The sequence below is a fragment of the Clytia hemisphaerica genome, unplaced genomic scaffold (assembly GCF_902728285.1).
Source record: "Clytia hemisphaerica strain Z4C2 unplaced genomic scaffold, Clytia hemisphaerica genome assembly, whole genome shotgun sequence".
Lineage (NCBI taxonomy): Eukaryota > Metazoa > Cnidaria > Hydrozoa > Leptothecata > Clytiidae > Clytia > Clytia hemisphaerica.
The window spans coordinates 2,467,370-2,494,711 of NW_027104175.1; the positions used below are offsets into that span (position 1 = coordinate 2,467,370).

At 33.6% G+C, this 27,342-nt stretch overlaps 2 protein-coding genes across 2 annotated transcripts in view; both read right to left on the reverse strand.

Moving 5' to 3' along the window:
- LOC136814496 (translin-like) overlaps window positions 1-1,916 on the reverse strand; it is a 90,653-nt gene extending 88,737 nt beyond the window's left edge. The window contains exons 1-3 of the mRNA XM_067071050.1: window positions 1,790-1,916; window positions 1,571-1,661; window positions 132-231 (exon numbers count right to left, since the gene is read on the reverse strand). Of these exons, the coding sequence (XP_066927151.1) occupies window positions 132-231; window positions 1,571-1,661; window positions 1,790-1,867 (269 nt within the window). The 5' untranslated portion in view covers window positions 1,868-1,916. The remainder of the gene's footprint in view (window positions 1-131; window positions 232-1,570; window positions 1,662-1,789) is intronic.
- A 1,824-nt stretch (window positions 1,917-3,740) lies between these two features.
- Window positions 3,741-21,581, reverse strand: LOC136814498 (protein OS-9-like). Its single transcript, XM_067071053.1, has 12 exons — window positions 21,366-21,581; window positions 16,689-16,856; window positions 16,389-16,452; window positions 16,059-16,132; window positions 15,804-15,902; window positions 14,978-15,221; window positions 8,806-8,925; window positions 7,946-8,336; window positions 6,492-7,098; window positions 5,483-5,624; window positions 4,778-4,896; window positions 3,741-3,921 (listed from the first exon to the last, which is right to left on the reverse strand). The coding sequence occupies exons 1-12, from the start codon at window positions 21,513-21,515 to the stop codon at window positions 3,823-3,825; spliced, it is 2,277 nt and encodes a 758-aa protein (XP_066927154.1). The 5' UTR covers window positions 21,516-21,581; the 3' UTR covers window positions 3,741-3,822.
- Window positions 21,582-27,342: the final 5,761 nt, after the last annotated feature.

Here is a 27,342-nt window from a genome sequence, read left to right on the forward strand (position 1 = left end):
AATAGACAATAGAATGGCTGATTTAAACTTTACACAATAGACAGCTCCAGGCTTCGCTCTACGTATAAAATATGACCTGAATATAGCTTAAATATCAGATAAATTGTCGCATAACCTCATAACAAACTTACTTGTAGTATTGTCCGATGGGTATCTTGTCAGCAAGCTCCTTTAAGTCAGTGAGCACTTCTGGAAAACGTTCTGACACTTTGGCACAAATGCTCTTGATATCTAGAAAGTCAAGAACAAGTTGGCTAGATTTTTAACCTGATTTTCTGATAACCGAAATAAAATTTGCTTTCTGCAGATGACAAAACAAACATTCTCAAGTCTGACCCTCAAATCATGTTTTTCTAATTTTCCAGCTGCGTGAAAAAATACACATTTCATTTTTTTATATACTGATGGCGCGATTAAGTTGGCCGGTAGTATATGGTAATTCTACAATTTTGAACATTTGCTCAGGCTAACTGTGAAACCGTCACTGGACTCAGCGTAATCAAAGATCATCAAAAAGCAAGTTGCAGCAAGAAGTAGATTCTAGTCTACGTAGCACAAAGCACAAAGCACCTATACCACTCAAAATATTAGATGACCTGTGAAAAATCGTTGCGATGAAACAACACTGAGGGATTGTTGAGCAAGGAACCAAGCAAGCGATCAATCATTCAACTTTTTTGAGCTAGCAAAAGTTTTTTGAGCTAGCAAAAGTTTTTAAGGTCAAATAACTCTACTGGCGTTGCAGGAAAAACTCCTAGCCCCCAAAAAGGTTAAAAATTTACGATTTTTCAAAGATGAATTCAAAGAAAATGATGAATACCACCAGGAAGAGCATAAAATTCTGAGCAAAAAATATACTACAACAAGGCAAGAAAGATAATACGGATCGTAAGGGTTAACTATTCCCATAGATTTATAAAGCCCGAAGAGCTACAATCAGTGACAAAATACTTGGCACAAAAGGGAAATTCACCGGGGCGTTTTGGAACCACAATCGATTTGTAAGTGCTCTAAAGTAGGTTCGAAGGGTAGAGTTTTAACTCTGAGTTTAGGACCTTAGGATTTGAAGATCCAAAAAGTTCAAAAATGGTCTAGTTGGGCTTGAAATATAGCCTAGATACCAATAAATCCCTCCCAGATCGAAATAATCGATGAAATCAAGTTGAAGGCCTAAAAATTGACATTCTCGCTCGAACTTCAATGTTCGAAAAATGGCAAATTAGCCAAAAGTGCCAATATATCATGGCACTGATTGTAGATGTAAAACTTTTGCTGAAAAGTGTGCCGTAGTTAGATAGGAAATCCTACCTAAGTCACGTGACATTACAATAAAATTTCAGCGCTTGACCAATCAGAAGCTTCGCGGGTTTTCGAAAACAATAGCAGCAATATTTTTTCCGATATTCAATTTTTTTTGCCTGCGATGGTTTAAAACACCGACATCTAGCCCTACGGGCTTTATAAATCTATGACTATTCCTTCTCCCAATTCGAATAAGGGAAAGTCAACTATGCAAATTTTGCTTCGTCAAATAGCTCATGCTGTTACAATTGAAAAAACATAATCTTACTTTCTTCGTCAGCTTTATGATGTATCATTTGCAAAATGGCAATCATTTCCCTCAGTTTTTGTTCAATGGACTGAACTGTCTGCTTGATGTCCTGAAAATTTTAAAGAATAGAAATCTTATATTAACCCTATTCGCAATGACTTCATTTTGGGTGTGATTATGTAAATCATTGTAATAGAAAAATTGACTTCAAAAATAAATTGAAGGGAAGGAAAATACTTCTCGTTTGACTTTTTCTTCGTCCAAAGTTTGTTGGAAAGATGAAAACATTGTTATGAGGTCTCCGTTTGATTGCATTGGATAGTTTGATTCTAAATTGTATTTCTATTGTTTCTAATAAATCTAAAATATAAAGAGATGCTTGAACTGAATAATAGTCAGGTTTTAGAGTCTGCAAAGCTTTAAAATGTTCTTAACTTGTTCTTAACATTTTGGCCATCCAAGTCTTATGTTCTTATATAGTTTGTTCTTGTATAAAAAACATGTAGTAAGGTCATGTAAAATTATTTTGCTTCAGACAAATCAAAGCAAATTATCACTGGCACACTGACAAAATAAAAAGGTTGCTTCATCTTTACTCAAGAAAATGATTGCAAAGACAATGTTCCTTAGATTGTGGTGAATCCTTAGCAACCAACCAGTTGCTTCTTGGACTCTACATTACTTATAAGAACAATTGTACAAGAAAAATATGGTTGAAAATCATCAAGAATCATTTAAGAGCAATGCTACAATCATGGACAAAATATTTGAGACAAAGGGGATTTCCCGGTAGAGTAGAGTAGAGTTTTTAACTCTGAGTTTTAACATGAGACTTCAGATTTGGACCTTTATGACCTCAGGATTTTAAAAGCTCAGATTTTCTCGAATAAGGCTTGGAATATAGCCTAGAAGCCACCGAACGCCTCTAAAAAGGAAATATTCAATGAAAGAAAGTGGAATTGCTAAAATAGCAATTCTCACCCGAACTTTAAATTCTGAAAAACGTTAAAATACACTAAAATCTCAATATATTTCGACCATGATTGTAGCCCTGGAATTGTTTAATTTTAAGTAATTCGAGGGTCAAAGAAAATAGAGAATAAAAACTAAAATACCTCATTTTTCCGATTAAAAATGAAAACAGAAGAATAATTTGAGCCTAAATAGGCCAAAAAATAAGAGCAGTCAAGCATTAACAAAAATTTACTGGTCCTTATAAAAAAGAGTGTAGAGGAAGTTAGAAGCATTTTGGGTAAAAACATTAACCCATAATTTAACACTTATGTTAACAATAAATTTTCTTCCACGATTTCAACTATGATTGAAAAGATGTAAAAAATTATAATAAAACGTTAATAATAAATAACTAAAAAGCATCAAAATTTTCCAAATTAAAAAGATATCTCGAGGTGTATCTGTAATATAATAAAAAGTCTTGATGAAAATGAATTCCCTTGCAAAAATCATCGGCCAGTTTTCCCAGAATGTTTGAATACATTGGCGTTAGCCACCAATGTGATGGAGAAAAGTGCTGAATTTTGAGGTGTAAAAAGTACTTTTCAAAAGTCAATTCACTTCAAGTGCGCATTATTTTTTGTGACCACTCTCAAGGTTATCAGTCTAATTACACTGATATGGTAAAGAAATAGTGCACACTTAAAAGGGACATAAAAGTAGTAAAAAATATAAACATTGCGTGAATCACGTGTCATTAAAGAAAATAATTAAAATTGCAAAACAATTGAAACAATCAAAATCAGCCATGTTTGTTTTTATTTTTTATTTTGACATGTGACATTTGTTTTGATTTTGTATCCCGCTGCATAAGGTTTGTTTACAAATTTCGTTAGTACTTTAATGTTCCTTTAAAGCGAATGGATTTGGTACCCAATTTAGGTTAATAAATAAACTAAAAGTTTTCAAGCTTTCTAGGTAAAATAGTTAGGGTTCACATACCAACTAACATAATAGTTCATGATCATTTTGAATAGCTTATAAAGCCAAGTAAAAATCTACAAAAAATCCTGGTAAAAGACAATATTATTTTCGTAAAATATATTTTTATATACACGTGTTTAGTCTTAACATATTCGAATAAATTGGCTAGTCTGATTTCGAAAATTTCAGTCTGAAACTTTAGCCTAGGGTGTGAAAGTGAAAGATAAAAAACTATAGCAACGATGTTATAAAGACATATCATACTATAAAGACACAAATTAGCGACACGAGCTTTCATTTTTGTGTGTAATTGGGTTTTTAGAGAAAACAATTCATTCGTCGTCATTTTCATTTTCATTCCATTTCTTCATGTAACTTTCTTCTAGTGATTGTTGACGCTGTTCTTCCTTCTTCTTTTCCTGACTTCCACCCTGAAGTGATATAAAGTAATGATGAAAACAAAATTATTGGTAGTAGTCAAAGCAAGGTTTTACACTTGAGACGGAAAATGGAGATTACTCAACAAATTAGCACATAAAAGATCTTATCGGGGTTTTTGATTTTTCCATAATAGCGATGCATTGTGGGATTATTTCGGGGGTATAACAATAGAAATCTCTTAGGAATTCCTTAGTTGCGCGGCCTTGAGCGACCCGCCTGGTTTTTACACAAATGACAGATTGAAACTAAAATTTACCGCTTAATTTCGAAAAATATATCACTCGAAAACAAAGGAATTGCTATATTCAATCCGTCATCAAAAATACGGCCCATATTTTAAGGCTTCAATTTTTCTTGCCTGAGAAAGGTTAGAGATTGACCTCTAGCCCTTCGGGCTTGAAACTCAATGGTAATACCCCCGAAACAATCCCACAATGCATCACTGTTTTAGAAAAATAAAAAACCCCGATAAGGTCTATTATCGAAATTTGGATGTCTTATACAGAATATGGAGACGGAAAATCCTCTAGAGACGGCTGTCTGAGAGGGAACTTTTACCACCGCATCGGAGAAAAGACCAAGTTTTTATAGCACTTCTAATATTAGTAGCCTTATACATTAACGATTGTTACCGTAGGTTGTTTAAACCGTCCTGTTTGGTGATTTTAAAATAAAATTACTTGATGGAATATTTATTAAAAGTGCTTACAGTAAAGTGAAATTTTAATCAAGATTAAATAAATCGAGCCCATCAATTATATTTCTACTTCTGTCTACTTTGTAATGATTCAATACAGACTTCAGTTAAACTGAAAAAAAGGATCATCATTTTGTCCTGAGACTTACCAAAATATCATAGAACATGTCTTTCACATCATTTAATTGATCGGTGCTCATCAATTCTTCACCTTTGGACATCTTATTGTATTCATCCTTTGACGTGATCACTTTGATTTTGATCTTATCTGTATTTGAGAATAAAGAAGAGTAAAATGAATGTATTTTAAAGTGGACATCTTGCAAGATGACCACGGCACCGACGATCCCCCAACAAATATCTTGAGACAGAAGAATTCAAAACATTTTTGCGAGATCAAAATCCGTCCCCCCGACCCCACTATCAGTGGGGTCCGGGGAAATAGCCAAGAGCTCAATGCTGACAGTGGGGGAAAGGGGGGCCATGTGAAGTGTCTCGGATGTAAATTGGGGGACTGTTGTATCGTAATTGCATTTGGGATTTCCTAGACATGATACCACACAACTTTGAAGACTTTTGAAACATAAAGTGCTTGTATCTTAAAGATTTTCTAGACGCATCTTGTATAAATTCTAATCGTAGAAATGCCCAGACTTCTTTTTAAATTTCAAACTACACATCTTTATAAGAACAATATTTACGACCATTTTGAAAAGAATTGTTGATTCAAACGAGAACACTGTAAGAACATTTTTAGTGTAAAAAATCAAAAAAGTGTATTCTTCTTATAAAAAACGTGCATAATTAGAGAATGAGAGAAAAATTGTAAAACAAATCAACAAAAGAAAACTAACTCTTGACGTCTAAACCGAGTGATTCCAATTGCTTTTTGACTTTTTCTTCCAACTCTCGTGCTCTCATTTCTGTTTTTTCATCCATATCATGATTGGTTTCTAATTTGTCAGCTTCTTGTTTGTTGATCGTTCGAACACGAACCTGTCAAATACAATCCTTTACCATCAGATAAAGTTAATGTCTGTCTCAAAAATATGTGGACACCTTTTTTATTATTTGTCATGGATGTCTTTCCAATGGTGTATAGCCTTTTAATATAGCATTCAATACATGCTCAGAGATTGTTAAAAAGGTGTCCACATACTTTCAAGATAGATTTTAAACTAAATTTTGTGTACCTTAAGGGGATTAATTTTCGCGGGAATTATATTTCGCAAATTTCACGAGTTTTTCCGAAATTCGCGAAATATAATCCCCACGAAAATTTTAAAAACCTTTGGATTCGCGAAATTCGCAAAATATAATCCTCGCGAAAATTAATTTTTTTAGACATAATTTCCTTTGTTTTCAGAAAAATTATACCTATTAAAGACATATCAATCGGTACGACAGAGTTTTCATCAACAATGCTTGTTATATCTTTAGACAAAAGCAAGTTTTTTATTGGTCTACTGTTCGATTTTTTAGTTTTGAATTTTCGAAAAAGCCCACTTCTCGCGAAACTCGCGAAATTTCATCCTCGCGAAAATTTAGAATTCCCGTCTTCGCGAAAATAAGTCCCGCAAAAATTAAATTATTTCGCGAAAATAAGTTACCGCGAAAATTAATCCCCTTATAAAAGGTAGATAAATCCAAATAAAAATATAGTTTAAATTTTAGAAAGGACACCCAAAAAGTCATTCAGTTTGAGCTATTTTGCTTTGGCTGAAGAATTCATCATCTCGAGTCTGAGAGGAATAATAGACAGATTTTAATAGTGAACGTTAGACAGGTTGACAATTCAAAACGAATTAGAAATGCATGTGATGCTTTAAAGAACCTAAAAAATCCATTTTTCACATCAATTACCTTTAAATCTTTCTTCCTTTGTTCTGCTATTTCTTTTTCGATGTCTTGTTCACTTGATTCCCTTTTATTCCTATTAAAAACATCTTCTTTATGTGTGATCCTTTCATAAAAATCGGTAAAATCACTATTCTCTTCATCCAAGTCTTCAGCAACGTTTTTTAGTTTCTTCATTGCTTCAACTCCTTCCTCCTTTTCCTCTTCTTCATTTCCAGAAAGTATATCTTCCATAGAAATGGACTTTTTAGCTCTCTTATTTTTCAGTTTTTCATGATTTTCATTCTGACGGTCTTCTTTGTTTTCATGATTTTGTTGTTTCTTTTTCTCTTCAAAAGATTGCATAATGTCTCTCAAATGTTTCGGTAAGGCCTTAATCATCTCCTCTCGTTCCTCTTGATCAGGGTGGTGAGGGAATTTAATGAAGCTATAATCTTCCTTTTTTTCTTCCTCCGCATTTTCTGAATCTTTGCCTTCATTGGGTGATTTGAATGTCTCGTCTAAACGCTTTCGAATGTTTTCTTGACGTTTCAATCTCGCATTCATTTTATCAAGTGCTTTTTCAGTACGCTTTTCCATTTCAGTCACGTGTTGCATTTTATCATCAATCGAGCTACAATGGCAAAAAACGTAAAACATATTAATGATACAGTATGCATAATTGTAAAAGTTTCCAAGCTTATAAAGAGACCTCTTATGTTCTTTTATAGATGTTAAAATTAATAACACCAAAATATTGAATGTTTTCCTTTCGTCCTACAGAAATGGCTCAAAAAACTGCAATTTATGCTTAACTGAAAAAGTGAATATAATCACCTCCAAGCGTGAACTCGTTAACACAAAATCTGAATTAATTTCAAAATGCCGACACGTGAACAAATTCTTATTGGAAAATTACAAAACAGTCCCTCCAGATGGGTGATAACTTTCACGTTCCTTTATTGTATTTTATTATCAAAATCAACATTTTATTTAAACCAATTTCCCTAGACACAATTTATATACATACTTTTTAACCAATTAACTCATTTTATTACTATTTATCACTTTTACAACCTGTCAATTAATCATCCTTTTATTATATGTTTTTAGAGCAGAAATTTGTTCAAAATTTTTTATTCATCACACATCTGATGATCGTCTATAAGGCGTGAAACAAGCTGTAATGTTGTTTTGATTTTTTAAGAAATATACATTTTAAATTAACACCAAAATATTTCATTCTCTTTTGCGTTCATTACACTGCCACTCCAGAGTCAAAAATTTCCCCTATTTGACCAAAAAAAAGAGCTAGGTTTAGCTAAAAATGGGAACACAAATTTGTTTCGAGTTATAAAGGTTTACGAGGCATAGACAATTGAAGGGGCCAGAAGACTCATTAAGATTATAAAGAGACATTCGAATATAGAAGTTCGAGTTAAAGAGACACCACTGTTTTATTAAGATATAAAAACACGTACTCGATCTGTTTCTGAAACTTTTCAATGCCCTCTTCCAGAGATTTGATGGAGCTGTCCAATTCACCATCTTCGTCGGTGTCACCTGTCTTTTGACCAATCTTCTTCACAGTTCTCAAAGTCTTCAACATAGACTTGCTCCTAGCCATCTCTTTCATTGTCGATGATCTTAAGTCTTCAAATTGTTTGGTGAGTTGAGTACGCTGTTTACCAATGAAATCGAACAGTTTTTTATTTGTTTTATCTAGCTTGCTTGCAGAGCCAACTGAAGCGTCCTTTCCAGCTACATTTTCTTTTTTATCTTCGACTTCTTCTGGTGGATTGAAAATTTCTTTTGTTTTCTTCAACATATCACCAACCAATTTCAAGCCTTCGTCCTCTTCAAAAATTGACTCTAGACGTTTAATTTTGTAAAGTTATTTTTACAATAAGATTCTTAATAGGCCATTTCACAGTCGCAAAGCGTAATGGGTAATCAGGACCACTGCGCGCTAATAACGACTTACTATTGGTCCAAAGTTTTGAAAAAAATTGAAGATTTTTGCGTCTAGCCAACGGGAAGCCGTAATGGAGGCGCAATCAGTCCTGATTACCCATGATCCATTTCGACCGTGAAATGGCCTATGATACCCGTGGATGTAATGAACTTAATTGTATTATTCAAGCATATCTGTTAGACACTAAGTAATCCAATTGCTTGTATGATTCCTGTGAGAATGTACTACTACTTTGATGCGTAAACATTCGAATTACGTACTTTTCAATCCGAAACCGAAAACAGAAACAAGACAGCAGATCAGTTGCTGCTGTATCTAAAAGCACTTTATCAATAATAAAGAAAAAAGATTGTCTGATATCTCTACCTGATGTCACCGGTAGAAATTCCATATCACTCCCGGTATCAATTGTGTCATCAAGCTTGAAAAAGTTTCCAGACCTTCGCTTCAGAGCTTCCTCTTTCTCCTTGGCAAATTTCTCCATTGCTGTATTGAAAAATTAATAAAAAATTGAAGCAGGGTTTAAGGGAGTTTCTTAACTTCGACCAGAAATGACGACCACGGCCGACGACCACGGCCGACGACCACGGCCGGCGACCACGACCAGCGACCAGATAAATTTGGGTTATCGAGTTTTTTTCCCTTTCTTCAACGTTAGGGTGGGGCGTCAAATGTCAAAGTCAGAAAATTCAAGATGTAGTGCTTTTTTAAGAAAATTTAACCTATTGTGAGGCATTCTGCGCAATTTTTAAGGTCAGAAGTCCAAAATTGGCCGAACCCCCTTGGGGGTACTGATTCGCACTACAGGCAAAAATTGGAAAAAATGGCATTTTCTGGCCTTTTCAGGCCTGTAAATATGTCAAAACTATTGCAAATCTTATTTTTTTCATTTGCTGTACTAAACTTTATGAAGAAACAACAAAATAATCATATTGGGTTGAAAATTGTGCCCATTGGAGCCCTAAACGAGCCGTTTTAAGCCAATTTTGGGTAGCAAAATGCTTTTTAAGGCCAATTTTGCAAGTTCATAAACTTTAAACTGATTGAATCACATGTCTGAAATTTTCAGAGATGGAAGTCTTCAATAAAGTCTTTAAGCGAAATAAATTTCAAGTTTTTCACTTTTTTCAAAATATCATAATGACGTCTTCAAAAATCGCTTTTTAGCAAAAAAAATCATATTTATCAAAAAATAGCATTTTTTAAGGCAAGCTTCTACAAACTGAGTTTAAATGCTGACTGAAATTTTTTATGCAGTGATAGCATTCTGGGAGATACTCCAGGGAAATCAAAATCATTTGGGTCTGGGATGCGTCTATGTCCGCCATTATGGAAATAAAATCCCTGCTAAGAGCCATTTTTCAGGCAAAAACCCAAATTTGAACTGAAAAAATCTCTAAAATGACAATAGACATGGGCCCGAATTTTCTTGCAGTGATAGTATTCTGGAAATACTGCAGGAAAATCAAAATCATCTGGGTTTGGGATTCGGTATATCCACCATTTTGGAATTGAAATTCCTGCTAAAACGCAATATTTCAAGCAAAAATCCCATTTTTGACTGGAAAAATCTTAAAAATGGCAATAAGCATGAACCTAAAATCTTTTTGAAGTGATAGCCTTCTGGAAATACTCCAGTGAAATCAAAATTCTTTGGGTTTAGGATAAGGGTATGTCCGCCATTATGGAATTGAAGTATGTGCTAAAACTGGCTAAAATGCAACATTTCAAGCAAAAACTCCATTTTTGACTAAAAAAACTGCTCAGAAATGGCAATAGACATGGACCCAAATTTCTTTGAAGTGATAGTATTCTGTGAATTCTCCTGGGAAAACAAAATCATTTGAGATTTGTTTACATCCACCATTATGGAAATGAAATCCCTGCTTAAACTGGCTAAAGTGCAACATCTCAAGCAAAAACCCAATTTTTTACTAAAAACCTTTCTAGAATGGCAATAGTTTTGGGCCCATAATCTTTTTGCAGTGATATGTGTCATCACAAGCAACTTTAAATACGAATGAAATGGAACGTTCCAGCAAGACGAACGATATGGAACGTTCTTGAACTTTTAGGAACGTTCTAAGAACGCTAGAGAACGTTCTTAAACATTCCTGGTCATTCCCTTTTATTTACAAGTTTAAGAATGTCTTAAAACGTTCGGAAGCGTTCCTGAACGTTCCATAACGTTCTCGAACGTTCTCAAACGTTCCATAACGTTCTTATTGAGTCAATATTAACCTTTGGACTCAAAAGATCGTTCGCGAGCGTTCCGGGACGTTCTCGAGCGTTCTGGAACGTTCTAGGAACGCCATGGAACGTTCGTGAACGTTCAGGAACGTCTCAAGAACGCTCCGTTTTATTTGTACTTCAAATCGCTTGTGATGACACATATTGGCCTGTAAATACTCCAGGGCTGAAAACTATTTAGGTATAAGATGTCTCTGGGACAACAATTTTTGAATTGAGGCCAGTTTTAAAATATATATAATATTTCATGCCAAAATCCAATTATTTTTTTGAGTCTTGAGAATGGATATGGGCTATAAAGAATTGTTGAGTGGAATAGAATTTTTGCTATAATTAACTAGTATTTCTAAATTAAAGGATTGTAAATTCATATTCTTTGTTTAATATAACATATATAAAAAATATTTAGTCAATTATGACGTATTGGATGGAAATAGTAGCATTTTAACAGAGATTTCATTTCCATAATGGTGGATGTAAACAAATCCCAGACTCAAATGATTTTGTTTTCCCAGGAGAATTCACAGAATACTATCACTTCAAAGAAATTTGGGTCCATTTCTATGGGGATCTTCTCAAAAATAAATTCGCTTAAATAATCGAATTTAAGCGAAAAATTCGCTTAAATAATCGAAGTACTTCGATTATTTAACAATCGAAATTCGATTATTTAGTCACCTCAGTTCGATTATTTAGTCCCCTCAGTTCGATTATTTAGTCCCCTCGGTTCGACTATTTAATCTTATGATTCGATTAATTAATCCTTTTGATTCCAAAATATAATTGAATTTTTTCCAAAATATAGTCGAATATCGGTTATTTTTTCTTACGTAGATCGAAAACAGCGCAAACAAGCCTTTGTCTACTGTGGATTTGAAAGACAGAAGAAAAAATATTTTCAAAAAGCCGTAGTCAAATCAACCAATAACTGCATAATTCTTCTTACCTTTAAGGATTTTTGATCTACCAAGGGGCATCATAAATTATGAAATGATAGAATAATCCTTTTGTGAATCACATTATCGCATCATCTTTAAGTTTCTTAATGTTTGGATAACAATTCCACGATCTCTCCACGATAAAGAACTTCTATCTTTTTCTATCTTTTTAATTTCCACACACTTTCCTCTGTGATCAACCTCTCAACACAGTTGCTTCTTATGTCTTTGTTATTGTTTTTCGATTCGAAAATAGCACTCCATCGCTGTGTTCAGGTTCAAATCAAAAAGGGCAAAACAAAAAAAAAGATAAAAGGATAAAAGGGAGAGCACTCACAAGATCAAGAATACGTCATTACGTCATATAAAAGCAGGAAGAAAACAATCTTTTGCTCTATTGTTCTGTTCGCAAACGTCAATCATGGCATTTTGATTGGTCAATGCAACATTTTTTTCTTACAAGTTACGTCATGCTCTATTATTCTTTTTGCAAAAATGGATTCGAATTTTACATCCAGTTTTTTTTAATGGCTAGATAAGAGATCGAATCATCGCGCAGAATTATTGATGTTGTTGCACTTTTTCTCATCTAAAAAATGAAGTCGTTGCATTGTTTTTCGCGCGAGTTCTATTTTTTGCCAATCAAATTGCGTCACGCATTCGAAAGATTCGAAAATGTTGCAATCAAAACATTGAATTCATTTTGTGAGTTTGGTTTTGAGAAGAAAACATTTTCTAAAAATTAAACCTAAAATATTGTGATTTTATTCATATTTTGAAAAGACTTTGAAAACAGAAAGTTATAAAATTTATTACATGGAGATATGGTTGTAAGAGGTATGTATGTATGGAATGCTTTGTTTGCTTCAGTTTTCACCACAGACTTTCCTCCCTTCGAAATTCAGTTTTCGATGGGAGAGTTTATCTAAACTTTGATTTTATTAATGGTGATTCATTTTTGGATATCAAAAACTCCCAAGGATAACCAGTAAGTTTTATTTATTTTGGAGGTAAAAAATGCTAAAGAGAATGAGTAGATATGTGTCGGTGATTTGTAAAATAAAGGGATTTCTTTTTCGAAATTGCGCTTCTATTGAAACGTGAAGTTAAAATTGACGTTACAGCATTTGAAAAAAGATATAACTTCAAGGCAAAAATATCGATGAAAATTGGATTACAACCTGTACTTTTTTATATATCATTTTTTAGCATTTTTTATCCTCTTTCACTTGCGATGGGTGGGAAAATTGTCCAAAACAAACAGCCGAATTTAACCGAAAACCATTTAACCGAAATTCGGTATTTTTGAGAGGATCCCTAAGATATAAGCGAAAAAGGATTAATTAATCGAATACAAGGATTAAATAATCGAATAAAGGAGATTAAATAATCGAATATAGGAGATTAAATAGTCGAAGCTATTCGACTAAACGACGGCAGCTATTCGATTAAATAGTCGAATCATTAATCGAACTTAATAATCGAAGATCGATTATATTTTTGAGAAGATCCCTTGCCATTTCAGAGCAGTTTTTAGTCAAAAATGGGGTTTTTGCTTGAAATGTTGCATTTTAGCCAGTTTTAGCACATATTTCAATTCCATAATGGAGGACATACCCTTATCCTAAACCCAAAGAATTTTGATTTCCCTGGAGTATTTCCAGAAGGCTATCACTGCAAAAAGATTTTAGGTTCATGTTTATTGCCATTTTTAAGATTTTTCCAGTCAAAAATGGGATTTTTGCTTGAAATATTGCGTTTTAGCAGGAATTTCAATTCCAAAATGGTGGATATACCCAAATCCAAAACTCAGATGATTTTGATTTTCCTGCAGTATTTCCAGAATACTATCACTGCAAGAAAATTCGGGCCCATGTCTATTGTCATTTTAGAGATTTTTTCAGATCAAATTTGGGTTTTTGCCTGAAAAATGGCTCTTAGCAGGGATTTTATTTCCATAATGGCGGACATAGACGCATCCCAGACCCAAATGATTTTGATTTCCCTGGAGTATCTCCAGAATACTATCACTGCATAAAAAAATTCAGTCAGCATTTAAACTCAGTTTGTAGAAGCTTGCCTTAAAAAAATGCTATTTTTTGATAAATATGATTTTTTTTTGCTAAAAAGCGATTTTTGAAGACGCCATTATGATATTTTGAAAAAAGTGAAAAACTTGAAATTCATTTCGCTTAAAGACTTTATTGAAGACTTCCATCTCTGAAAATTTCGGACATGTGATTTAATCAGTTTAAAGTTTATTAACTTGCAAAATTGGCCTTAAAAAAGCATTTTGCTACCCAAAATTGGCTTAAAACGGCTCGTTTAGGGCTCCAATGGGCACAATTTTCAACTAAATATGATTATTTTGTTGTTTCTTCATAAAGTTTAGTACAGCAAATGAAAAAAATAAGATTTGCAATAGTTTTGACATATTTACAGGCCTGAAAAGGCCAGAAAATGCCATTTTTTCCAATTTTTGCCTGTAGTGCGAATCAGTACCCCCAGGGGGGTTCGGCCAATTTTGGACTTCTGACCTTAAAAATTGCGCAGAATGCCTCACAATAGGTTAAATTTTCATAAAAAAACACTACATCCTGAATTTTTTGACTTGGCCCCAAAAATGACTGTTGATGCCCTACCCTATCAACGTAGAGTGTCTCTCCTAATCATTTGATTATATATATCATATTTAATAGTAAGCTCACCCCTATCTCATCTATTTAAAGCAACGTGCCAAACACGTAAAACAACCATTTCGACGCCCTTGGAGCTTGATCATAGTGTCAATTTCTATCCTTTTGTATTATCAGCATCAAAATTATTAGTGGCACAAAATTTTTTGAAAATGGTTTGAGAAGCTTTGTATTTCATCATCAGATTGTTATTTCTGTTGAAATTAGTCATTTTGTCAGCATAAAAGACAATAGAATAATTTCTATTCACTATTTTATTATTTAGTATTTTTCACTTTTAGAGGACTTGGTTTAAACATTCTCTACGGTGGAGAGAGCAGAAAAACTCGATAATCCAAATTTATCTGGTCGCCATTTCTAGTTAATATTTAGAAACTCCCAGGTTTTAATTTTGTAGTGTTCTTTCAAGATTATGAAGGTAAAAAATTATTCAATTCAAGAAGAAGGGAACTTATTTTTGCGAAATTTTTTGCCCTGCAAGAGTCAGGAGGTAGACATCTTTGGCAAAAATAATTTGGTTGTTGAAACAAAGATTCTTTCATTTACCTTGGGGAATTTTACAGATATCTTTATAGATATTTATATGTTTAATTTTTGGTTAAACATTTGTGATCACTCGATCTGGCATTCTTCGTTAAATTTCAAAACACAAACCTGCTTTCTTTTTGCGGTCATTTTCTTCTTTAATAAATTTCTGTTCTTCTTGGTATCTTTTGAATGCTTTTTCTCCTAATATAGGTGAACAGGTCAGTGTGACCTTTTTTGTTTTCTCTTTGACTTCAAAAGCAGGATGAGTACATAGTTTCTTGACATGCACAGAAATGATGTATTCGCATGTCGCTGGTTCTTCAACTCTGATAACCATATTTGAATTCAGGTTCTCATCACTGCAATAATACTGTAAATAAAATGAGGGGAATTTTTAAAAATCTCCTTATTGGTTCTTAATATAGAATCTTTTGTTCTTGTATCTTTGTAAAAAAATCCAAGGTTGGAAATCCTGATCTCTTGGCATCTCTTTTACATAAGTGTTTCCGTTTCATATCAGACACATATTTCAAATCAGGACAATGTCTTGCTATTGTTATATTTGTAATTGTTATATTATGCTGATGTAAGCAAAAAAACGTTTTTCTTTTCTTCTTTTGGACCAATCTTGCTCCACATCAGTGTCAATCCAATGTGAAAAAGATTGTGAATTAAAATTGATGAGTAAGCAAACGATATCACTCTTATTTTTAAAACAAAACCTTTAACGTTAAATTCTCGTATTAGCATTAATTCATAATAACATAAATTGTGATCACGAGTTCAGGGTGAAAGAAAAATAAACTAATATACAGGGACAATTCTTATCAATAAGATAAATAAAAATCTCTCATTTTAGACAACACGATATATAGGAACATAGAATGTAGTTCAGAACACAAGAAACTAAGTTTAAAATTCAAAAGGAAAAAGAAAGAATGATTATAAAAACCTGGACTACAGTTGACCGATATATTGATGTTAGATCACACTTTGAACCATTGATGTAGTCAGCTTTATGATAAAGATGTTTTGTTTTCTTGTCGTCTAGCTAAAAAGTTAAAACACAAATAATACTATTTCATACAATTTAAACCTTCAGATCTATCAACTTTGGCATTCAAACTTTTTTACTATTTTTAAAGCTAAAAATTGTGACCTCTCATTAATATAGCCCCTTTTTGGATGGTGAATTTTAAAATCTCACATTTTTATCTTTCCAGTCATCCTCTTTCTCATAAGCACCAAGCTCTGTAGTTTTGCTATCTACTTCACCTTGTTCTACAAAAAAAGCATAAAAATATTTTTTTTTCATCAAGAGCTAAATCCGGAACTGCTATAAGAATCATAATTTTACAAAAACCATCGAGAGTTGTTATTATTTCAAGGAGCGATGGCCTATTGATAAAATATGTTCAGAGATGGAATCAAGGGGTTCCAAATTGTATCCTTGTTCCTTCCTTATTCTCTCCATGTTGTTTTTCATTGTTGAAAAACATTTACTGCTCTAATCATAATAATAAAATCTCATTCAAACCAGTGACATGATACTGAGTGATGTTCTTCTTATGACATAATTTGTACGTCCACCAGCCTTTATTCTGAAAAAAAAATGAATTTGAAAAAACCAATTTAAAAACAAATATCTTGAAGAAAAGAAAAAAATGGAAGTTTCATACTGATGCTGTGGTCCTGTAAAAGGATGTGATGTCAAGGGCAGAGATACCAAAATTGCATACTGTACCTAGATCAGGTTTGATGGATCACTGTGAAGCAATTATACATTCATGGACAAAAGGGAAACTATCCCTTAACACCACTTATTACAAATACTTACAAACTCTAAACATGTATCATTGAGACTTTTGTCAATGGTAGATATGATAGTCATTGGATCAATCTTTTTATCTTCATTGTCATCTTCTGTCTCAGGTAATTGAAGGACCGGTAAGTTACAACTATATTTTTGTCCAAATTTTGATGAGATTGTCATGACATCAGGGCTCTAAAACAATAGAACATTAGTAAAGATAGACCAAAAATTATGTAAAAAAGATACTGGGTGTGCTAAGCTAGTTGTGCAAAGGTGATTTTTACCAGGGACTAAAATAGTATCCAGACCTAAATTATTTCATAGGATGGTATTGAACAAACTATGTTGAAATAAATAACTATGTTTGTCAGTGTTTCTTGGTTATTAAGTTAAGTGAATTTTCGCCATGTTAAGTTGTGAAGTAAAATATATTTGAAAAATTGAATAAAAAGCTTTTCGGCTTACGCCATCATCAGTGGTTATCTTGGTTATTAAATAACAAGTTTTAAGATTGAAGTCAAATTATGTACTTTTATAATAACAATGATAATAGTGTCAAATAAATATTTTCAGGAAAATAATATACTAAAGGGCTACTTAGACTACGCAATATACCGTAATGTACAAAGTAAATTTAACACGTTCTCTATTATAAAAAGAAATCTCCCTATATTGTTGGAATATTGCAAATTGAGCTGACAATTATTATAATTGAAGACACCTTTTCAATATATTGCCTGACAATACATTGTGTAGTGTATGTAGTCCTCAAAGGAAAGACCTGCTTTTCAGCAGTCAGGGGTGTTAAAAGAACATGAGAGCTTATTCATATAGAAACCAAAGTACATAATTCTGCTAAAGCTGATTTAGGAGAGCCATCCACTTATTTATGAACTCCAGCCCACCTCTTCCAAATTGTTGCTGTGATATTAAAACTTAATCAACCCGCCTTATTAAATGAGAAAATGAGGGGTCATTTATTAAATTGGTTAGAAAATGAAAAGTTGATTCAGGGTATTCCGAAAAGGTAGAATACCCCAATTTGGGGCCTCAATTGGGCAACTTATCGGGGTTACCCATTTAATTTACAGACCAGAATTAAATAACCAAAAATTTGTGGAGGAAAGTCATCTGCTATGCCAGGAGCTATGAATCTAAAAAATATTTCAATTAATATTGCATGATGCATAAGATATTCACCATGTGGTTAAAGCACATGGTGTTTGAAATAGAGCTTTGTGCCTAACATGCTTAGTAGCAACTTCAAAAATAATAACATTATTCAGCCTATTGAATAATAGATTTAATGACAAAATATCCAAAATATATAAGAAAGAGGATGAAAGATCAAATGATCAAATTGTAAACTGACAAACCAAATACAACATTTAACAACAACATTTAACACCAAATTTAGAGAATATAAAATGAAAATAAATAAAATAAAAGGAAATTATATTTTCGCGACATCCTCAATTTTACCAAACAGAACATATACCATAGTGTCAGCCCCTCTCCCCAGAAATCTGAAGGACATCTAGGCCAGGTTAAGGACTGGGGGGGCTAATATTTTACAATTCTTTGGTTACCTTTTCATTGGGGGTACACCTAGCTGTCTCAATGGAGGCTCTTGGGGATGTGTATATTTTCCAAATTGAATATTTCAAAATATTTCAAACTATTGAATCTATTTATTCAGTGCCCAGTTTCCCATCCAATTTTGGTTCTTGTTTCTTTTTGCATCATATTTTGCTATTTTTCTCAAATGTAATTGTTAAACAAAATCATTACCTGAATGGGGGCACCTAACTCAAAGTAATTTCTCAAGGGGACCTAACTCCTTGGGGGCACGATGCTTCAATGGGGGTACCTGAAAAGTGGGCTGAAACTATGACATACATTGTTCTGCGTTTTTCAAAAATTTTATTGTCTTAATTTTTTGAGTAAGAGAACAAGGAAGTCAACATTGCACCTGACCATGATAAAAAATAGTTGATAATTCAGTACCTTTGGGAAAATGACTATTGGGACTTAGTTTTATGGCAATCTTAAATCCAATTTTTGTAAATGATCAATCAAAGGTTTTAGTATCATTTTATCATCAGGCCATTTTTCATGCCCTTTGAAATTACTAAACAATTTGTAAAAACAGCCTTGCTTATTTAATGGAAAAACACTGAAAAAAGTGCCCTTTTTGGCCACCAACGGACACTGCCTTGTCTTTTCAAAATATGGCCTGATTATAAACTAAAGCTTCAGTTTGTAAAATTTAGGACAAAAAGGGGTAGCCCAATAAGTAGCCCAATTGGGTTTACTCTACCTTTTAGGAACACTTGTTACAGTAAGGCGACAATTAATAATATGTTCTGTTCACGTCGCCCAACTGACTCACCTTCAAAACATAAATCGGGCGAGTCGGAATAATTTTTTGATAGCCAAAAAATGCGTTCTGCAAGTGTTCTCGGCTCAATCCTTGGACCACGTTAAAAATGGTAGACTTAGCTGCGAAAGATCATTCTGATGGAAGTTGTTGAAATTTTTAATTTTACAAGACTCTTGACAGAATATCCTTTGTTTTATTGTCAATGATGACAGTGCTATTATTAATTTTGTTAAATCTGGCATATTGATGCTTGTAAGTGCTCTTTAAGTTTTGAATCCTATTGAAGAATCATATTCTGGTTTTCATGTTATTAGTTGCTGTTTTAGAGCTTCAAAGGCTAGCTGCCTATGTTTCAACCAATTGTCCCAAGTTAGAGCCGTTGACGGTCCTGACAGGTGAGTTCCCTAAAGTTACCTATCATCACATTACTGGAACTGTAGCCTGGAGATCTATGCTATGAATTTCTTATTCTATATACTGATGGCGAAATATATAGCATGGTATGGGCTGAGACTTTGAATTTCCCAGATCCTAATAACGGTTGAAAACATAGCCAATCAAATTTTGTTATCCTTTTCATACTCGTCACACTTTCTTAGAGAAAGTGCAAGTTTGGAAATTTGGTTTTTATTTTAGTAAAGCGAGAACAGCGCTAAATTCTAATTTCCCACTGTAAATTTTTGAGGCAGAAATCTGCCTCACAGGTCATACCCTTCCTGTATACATCATATTATAAAAATACAGGATGGTCTCTTGTCTACTGGCACTGCTGTTTCATCATATCTACAGTACTTTATTTTTCTAGGGCTCCCATACCGTAACTTGGTCTAATGTCAACATCCCTCCTCTAACTCCGACACCCTTCACGTGCGTTTGTGTAGGGTAAAATGGCGAAATGCGAAAATCGAATTTGGCAAAAAAAATTTTGAAAAATGACCCTACAAGATTTGACTAAATCTTTTTATTCCATGAAGAGATTACTTTCAAATAAAAAATATATTGACAATGAATGGGTAAGCTTTCCAGAAATCTAAACATAAATTGCCATAGCTTTTACCAAAAAATAGCACTTTAGGATCAGAAACAGTCAAAACCAGCTTTTTCCAATTTTCATCGAGTTACAGGAATTAATTCCTTGTTTGTTTTGATCTGAAATTTTCAGTAGGTGGTGGTTGCTCATATCAGAGGGGCCCGAGACGGGGATAAGAGAATTAAAGTTTCTAACTAAAATCTTAATTATCACCCAAAAAAGTGCATTTTTTGTCCATATCTTTTAAATAGATAGTCCCAGCCTTATCCCTCCTTCAGTATTAAAGCTTCCTATACCTTCTGTCCTTCAGAAAAACCAAAAATATTGGCCTTAATTGCTTGCTTTCAGTTCCTTTAGCCAATAGTGTGACCCCCTGTATTTCTATTTTATTCGTCACGGGTTTTTCAATAGAAATGTCACATGACTCAAATCCCACAGTCTTTTTGGACTAGAGAAAGCAAAAGTGAAATCGTGCGATCTGATTGGATGCAAAAAAGAGCGTGCCAACTGGAACCGAATGGAATTCTCTGGAATTCTCATTTTAAAACAAGAACAAGATGGCAGTGAGAAAAGCACGTCTTTAGCTTTGGACGAAAGGTTGTAAATTCTGGTTGATTTAAAGGCTTTATCTTATCCATCTCATTTACTTTAATTAGTAGAGGCTTCTTCAATGTTCGGGGAAGGTAAGTCTATAACAGTTATTTGTTTTTTGGTGGAAAAAATTGTTAAAAAGCATTTTTTGTGCTCAAGGTTTATTTTTCTTCGCTAATTTTTGTCTTCAATCTTTTAAATAGATGAACGAGTATAGACCTTTTTTTAAAGAGGCAACCCTGTTGAATAATTATGTAGTCCAGCATAAAAACAATGATACAGCCATGCATAATTACTGTGTTTCATGCATATTATTTATAATAATTATGCTTGGCTATTGTATCATTGTTTTTTTTGCTGGACTACATAATTATTCAACAGGGTGGCCTCATTAAAAAAAGGTCTATTTCACTGATGGTTATGATTTTTTCAAAGAACATATTAAAACTATTCAGGAACTTGGACCTTTTTACCACAGAATTTCAAAAAATCTGTTAGTTCTGGAGATATATTGAAAAGTTTAGACAAACGCACGTGCCTTTTTATCAGCTAAAATTGATAGAAAGGTTGAGGTTGATTATGGTTCATCTTTATAAAAGTCATTCAATGAAGTTTTATTTTTCAATCATTTCTTTTGGTTGGATTTATCAGGTCAAGTCTTAAAAAATCTTTAAAAAATCTCAAAAACTAATCTCACCTGATAAAAGGAGTTTCCTTGAAAAAGAACAGGTTTGTCTGAAATCTCAACGCCATATTTGAGATTAGTGATCTCATCTACATTCAAGTAGGAAGATACAGTTGGTAAAAAATTACCAAATAACGACAAAACTAAGCAAAGTGTTAACATCGTTTTTTGACTTGCTTGCTTCGAGAAAAGTAGGGAAAATTTGTTTCCATCGCCGCTTATCTACCATATTTTCGAATAAAAACTAGCTTAATCAGCAAAAATCTATCCAATCAAAATACAACAAATTTCCTGTTCCCCTTCCATTGGTCCTAAGCGATTTCGCAAGCGACGCGACGGCGCCGCTTGAATTTTTACTTTGCGAAAGTAAGGGACCCTGTGACTCTATTTTTTTTAGTAGGGGGCCAAGCCTGGGGTTCCGTGACATCTTTTTTACGACCTTATCATTTTTAGTCTATTCCAAATATTATAAGATATTTTTGAGAGGGAGGACGCGGATTAGGCCCGGGAAAACTTTTTATGACCAAAATAGTGACGCCATAGGCAAAAACGCAAGGGAAAATAAGGGATAGGAGAATAGCTGATTTTCGAAAGTCAAAATAAACAAAAATGATTGGTACTATCTGATAGAGCATGAAATTCTGAGCAAAAAATTGTATTACAACAACTCTCTGACTATAAAACACACAATAAAATGCAGCCGCTTTAAGACCAACTAACTGTCAGCTCTACGTCTACTGCGATTTGACGTCAAATCTGGTCTTGATCAGTCTTGATCGTTCTATGACGTCGGTATGTTTTTGAACTTCAGGCCTAATCCGCGTCCTCCCTCTCAAAATTATCTTTTAATTACTGTTTTTTTTAATATAGACTAAAAATGGCTAGGTCGTAGAAAAGATGTCACGGGACCCCAGGCTTGGCCCCCTACCATTTAGCTTTTTAAAAATAAAAACATGAACTTTTCCATACATGAAGAAAGCAATACAGAACTGTTGATTAAGGCCAAAACCCACATTTCCAAAAGACAATAAGCGAACCTAAAACTACGAAACCAAACCAATCCAAAGAAAAAATACACCACATGCGACAAAATCATTGGGTAAAGTAAATAGATCATTGATGGAATTAGTACAAAACAAATGCTCCGATAATACGAGGCAAGTGATGTTCATGACGTAATTTATGAGATTGAAAAGGCCTATTGCGTGATCGTAGGAACTAGCGTGATCAACGTGATCGTGGATAGAAAGAAAACAACTCGTGATAACATAATTAATTTGGTGATTTGTTGCGTGATTGCGTGAAATGGTGATAAGGCTCCCATTATCCAAGCCTAGTGTGAAAACTGCCACTTAGTACACATCCATATCAACCCAATGCCCAATGCCTAAATAACCATTTCCATCCGACATACACATTATAAAAGACAAATCCAATACACGCTTTTTAAATATTTCCCGTTTTCCAAAAGGGAAATATTTGTTAAAATGGCCTTTCTCCATAATAATGTTCAGTGTCAAAACGCCTTCCGTACGCCCTGACTGACGCCCGTTTTAGCGCCTAGAATAAGAATCAAATCAATATCTCTTGATTGAAGCATGGATTTATCATAGAACTCTGGATAAACATCAAATAAAACGGTGGAGAGCGAACTATTGTCTTTCCATTGTTTTAGAAAACAATCGATGTACAAGCTTTGTCCGCAAAGGACAACTGTCATGGCGGCTCGAAGGTCCCTGATTTTGAAATAATAATTTTTAAAAAGTCCTGTAACTTCTTGTTTTTGTATATTTACCGGATGCAACTTTGAAAATGAAAGCAAGAAAGCTTAACGAATACATTTATGAAATTAAATGTGAAAAAAACTTCATCAAACAAGAAAAATCCAGTAAAAAGCCTAGAATGACGCTGAAAATAAGCTTGGCAATATCTTTCCAATTTTTTCCTGGGAAGAACTAGGATTGACATATGTTAGACTGGAGTATCTTGGCTTCATAGTAATATGAAAATCTTTTGGAGGCACGTGGTGGCACGGTGGTTTTGGCGAGGTGGAAGTTTGAAATTTTCTGGTGTCAACATTCAATTTCTTATACATAGCATGTTTGTCGCATCTTTCTCACAGCTTGAAACATCATAACGACATATCATTAGCAATCAATTTGATGCATTTGACTCTCTTGAGAGATCTTTAAGTCTCATTTGGGAATTGTATAGCTGTGTTTTGATGAAAAATGCAATAAAAAAATTTACGAAAAATTATTAATGAATGGAGGAGGGTGAACAATAATGCCATTACTGCGGACAAGGCTAGAACATGAGAAATCGATGAAAAACCAGCTCGTTGTGTATCCAGAGTTCTATGATAAATCCATGATTGAAGGCAATATGCCTTTCGGTAATTAGTTCTTACAAAGTAAACAAAGGATGGCAAAAAAGATGAGCACATTTATTTTTATTATAAGCATCTACTTTATAAGAATCAAATCAATAACTCTTGATTGAAGGCAATATGCCTTTCGGTAATTAGTCCTTACAAAGTAAACAAAGGATGGCGAAAAAGATGAGCACATTTATTTTTATTATAAGCATCTACTTTATAAGAATCAAATCAATAACTCTTGATTGAAGGCAATATGCCTTTCGGTAATTAGTTCTTACAAAGTAAACAAAGGATGGCGAAAAAGATGAGCATATTTATCTTTATTATAAGCATTTTCTTTATAAGAATCAAATCAATAACTCTTGATTGAAGGCAATATATCTTTCGTTAATTAGTTCTTACAGAGTAAACAAAGTATGTCGAAAAAGATGAGTCTACTTTATAAGAATCACATAAATTTCAGAATTTTTGGTGTTTTCACTGTGATAACATGTGAGCGATAACTTCTCTTTTTGAGATGCGTGAGCGATACCGTCTATCCCATGTCATCTCAAAAGTAAAGTTGAAACCAAGCTTTCTTCCTCCAACTTAAATTTTATCGATAAAACGAATTTAAAATCTACACATGCGTAATTTTGCTTACTTAGGGATATTTCGATAGGAAGCTCTGCGGGTCTTTTTTAGCGACAACTACTTGCTAGTATATGTCAATAATGCCCTTCATTAAGGAAATATTTAGTCGCAATTTTGCGAATCTTGTTTTTTTATAAGAATGGTGTTTTTTTATTTCATTATGGATATTCTTAACTTTTTGGCGAAAATCATCCAAAAATATTCTTACGGTATTCCTAGGTTAAGATCGAAATTGGCAATCTACAGGTTAAAATGCCTTTAAAATGGCATTCTTAGGTTCAGTTGCTAAATTCCATGATGGTGATATTCTTACCATATTCTTAATTTTTTGGCCATTTTCATCATGGACATTCTTATAAAGTGTATTCTTATAAAAAAAAAGCGTGTACACAATGACAAATCTGATGACAAATTGTAAGGCTAAGGGTATATAAGTAGCTTAGTTTCGATCCTTGTTGCTGAGGTGACTTATTATGTAACAATAAAACAGGGTCACCTGCGACACAGGTCCACCGAAGTAGTGGTCGTCAATGTCATCAGCATAAAACGTATCATTTTAAGAAAAAAACATTGAAAGATCCGTCATTTTGATGACGCCATAGCTAAGAAAAACTTCACAACGAAAGAAGCTGATAGATAACGATATGAACATGAAAAGGATCAAGTAAAATCATAAAGTAAAATCGTGGTCGTAATATTTTCGAAAAAATTTCCAAAACCACAATCAAGGTCAAAAATTGTGAGACAGAAAGGATTACAAGCTGTCTCCCCCCTTTCCCCCCATTGGCAATGTTCACTAAACGATGAGACGGCCGTACACAATGAACATTGCCCTTGGGGGGGGGAAGGGGGCCTTTATCCAATGTTTTCTCAGTAATTTCAAGTGGTTTTCTCAAACATTTATGTCTTTGATTGCACAAACGATTTGGAACTGCTCTAAGTTAGGGGAAGGGTAGAGTTTTAACTTTGAGTTTTAACGCTTTACTTAAGACTTTGGACCTTAGGATCTGAGGATCCAAAATTTCAAAAATGGTCCATGAAGGCTCAGAATTATAGCCTGGAAGTCTATAAACCCGTGCCAAATTGAAATATCCGATTAAGGGCTTTGACCATGGTCGGAAAATTGATTTTAGTATTTGAACATAAAAGTTATGTTTTACTTTAGGTTGTTTAACACTTTTAACAAAGAATTGCCTTTATAAATTGAAACGACTTTAAAAAGACGTTAATAAGTAATAGTTATCGGACAGTTTTTATATTTTACGAGTTCCGAGATTTTTCCGTACAATAAGGCTCGGAAAATATACGGAAAATCCGGAACGAGTGAAATATTTCCATATTGTACGAGCAAATTTCTGATAACTGGTTTATCGGTGACCCAAAAAATGCACTTTTTGTGTTAGAGGACACTTTTGTAGCAAAGTGACGTTAAATTGCGTCTAACGCTACAATGCAACAACATCTTTTCGTCAATTTATATTTTTATATGTAAAATACTATTAGTTACACGGTCTTCTTGAGGTGGGATACGGGATATACAGGGTCAGTAAAACCGTATTGGTGGCGAGGCTTGCCGAGTCCCAATACGGTTTTATTGATCCCTGTATATTCCGTATCCCACCTCGAGACGACCGTGCAACGGATTTATCCCGTTGAAGTCCCTTCATCTTTTCCAAAAGCACGAACAAAATTCAGAACTATCCATCAAGTAGATACTTACATCAAAGAGCTACAAAGTAAATCAAACAGTGAAAGTGGGATCCATGAAAGTTGCATCGCAATTAAAAGTCGTGCTGTATCCATACAAACTCAAGAAAAGTAAAAATCAAAATAACTTTGAAGATTTTCTGTTTGTTGACTTTCTCAACCTCGACCATTTCAATTTCGATTTCAATTATTTTCAAAACAAAACATTCGAATCTTGATCAAAACATTCGAAAGCACATTCGTCAATATGCAATGTCTTCTTTTTTTTCTCAATCGAACGTGAGGGAGACAGATACGGTATATATCCCACCTCCACGTGATGTCTTTTGACCAATGAAATCGTTAGAATCTTACTGATGCGGGATAAAAGATGTACTCTGTAACCAATCAGATTGCAGATATTTTTTGGATCGCCGATAATATGTTGTACCACCTTCTTTTATAAAAAGTGCTAAGTTTTGATGGGTAATTAACGTTTTTGTTTCGAAGTTTTTTCAAACTGTCCGCAAAGAATTAAAATGTTTTAAATTTTTCGGAAAAACTTTCTAAATTAATGCTTCCTAAGTTATGGCTGTTTTTCTATGAAAAATTGGGATGTAAAATCGGTCAAAAAGCATCATTTTCAAGATTTTGAGACAAATAAGCTTTTAGAAATATTTTCCGAATAAATAATTTTAGTTCGATAAAAATTACATCATCTACCGCAAAAATATTTTCAAAATGTTTTTTCTCCGACGAAACTAAGCCCTTCAAAGTTGAAATACAAAACTTCGCAAAAGTCTTCATTTTCTTCTTCATCAAATTTTTTCATCGCGATTCTTAAAATTTCAGACTCAAGCAGAAAATGTATAACATGCCACAGTTTTGTGTGCTACACATCAAGTAGAACTTTACATTTTGTAAATGGCAAATATAAAAAATTCGCTATGGGTCAGAGCCCTTAACTTTAAGAGATAGCCCAAAATCAACTTTCTCGTCCGAACTCCATGAATTTCGAAAAACGAGGAAATAAGCTAAAATTCTTAATAGATTTTAACCATGGTTGTAGTAAGTAAGTAAGTCTTTCATGTCCTAACAAGAGAATATAGAGAGAAATCCAAAAAGCTATATATGGTCTAATTTATACGGCCAACTTTCTACCTTGCCTTATATGAGAGGCGTGGGCAGCTGATCAAAAGGAGTGTGAGAAGTCAACTTACGTAAAACTGTTGGCTTTAGTCGGCCGACTTATTGCCGATTTTCCGCAAAATCGCAAAATCAATAGAAGGC

Coding starts and splice junctions, on each gene's coding strand:
- LOC136814498 (XM_067071053.1), bottom strand. CDS start 21,515: ATGTTAACACTTTGCTTAGTTTTGTCGTTATTTGGTAATTTTTTACCA. Junction 8,337..8,805: donor ATTTCTACCGGTGACATCAG/GTAGAGATATCA, acceptor TTAAACGTCTAG/AGTCAATTTTTGAAGAGGAC. Junction 4,897..5,482: donor ACTCGGTTTAGACGTCAAGA/GTTAGTTTTCTT, acceptor TCTCAAATACAG/ATAAGATCAAAATCAAAGTG.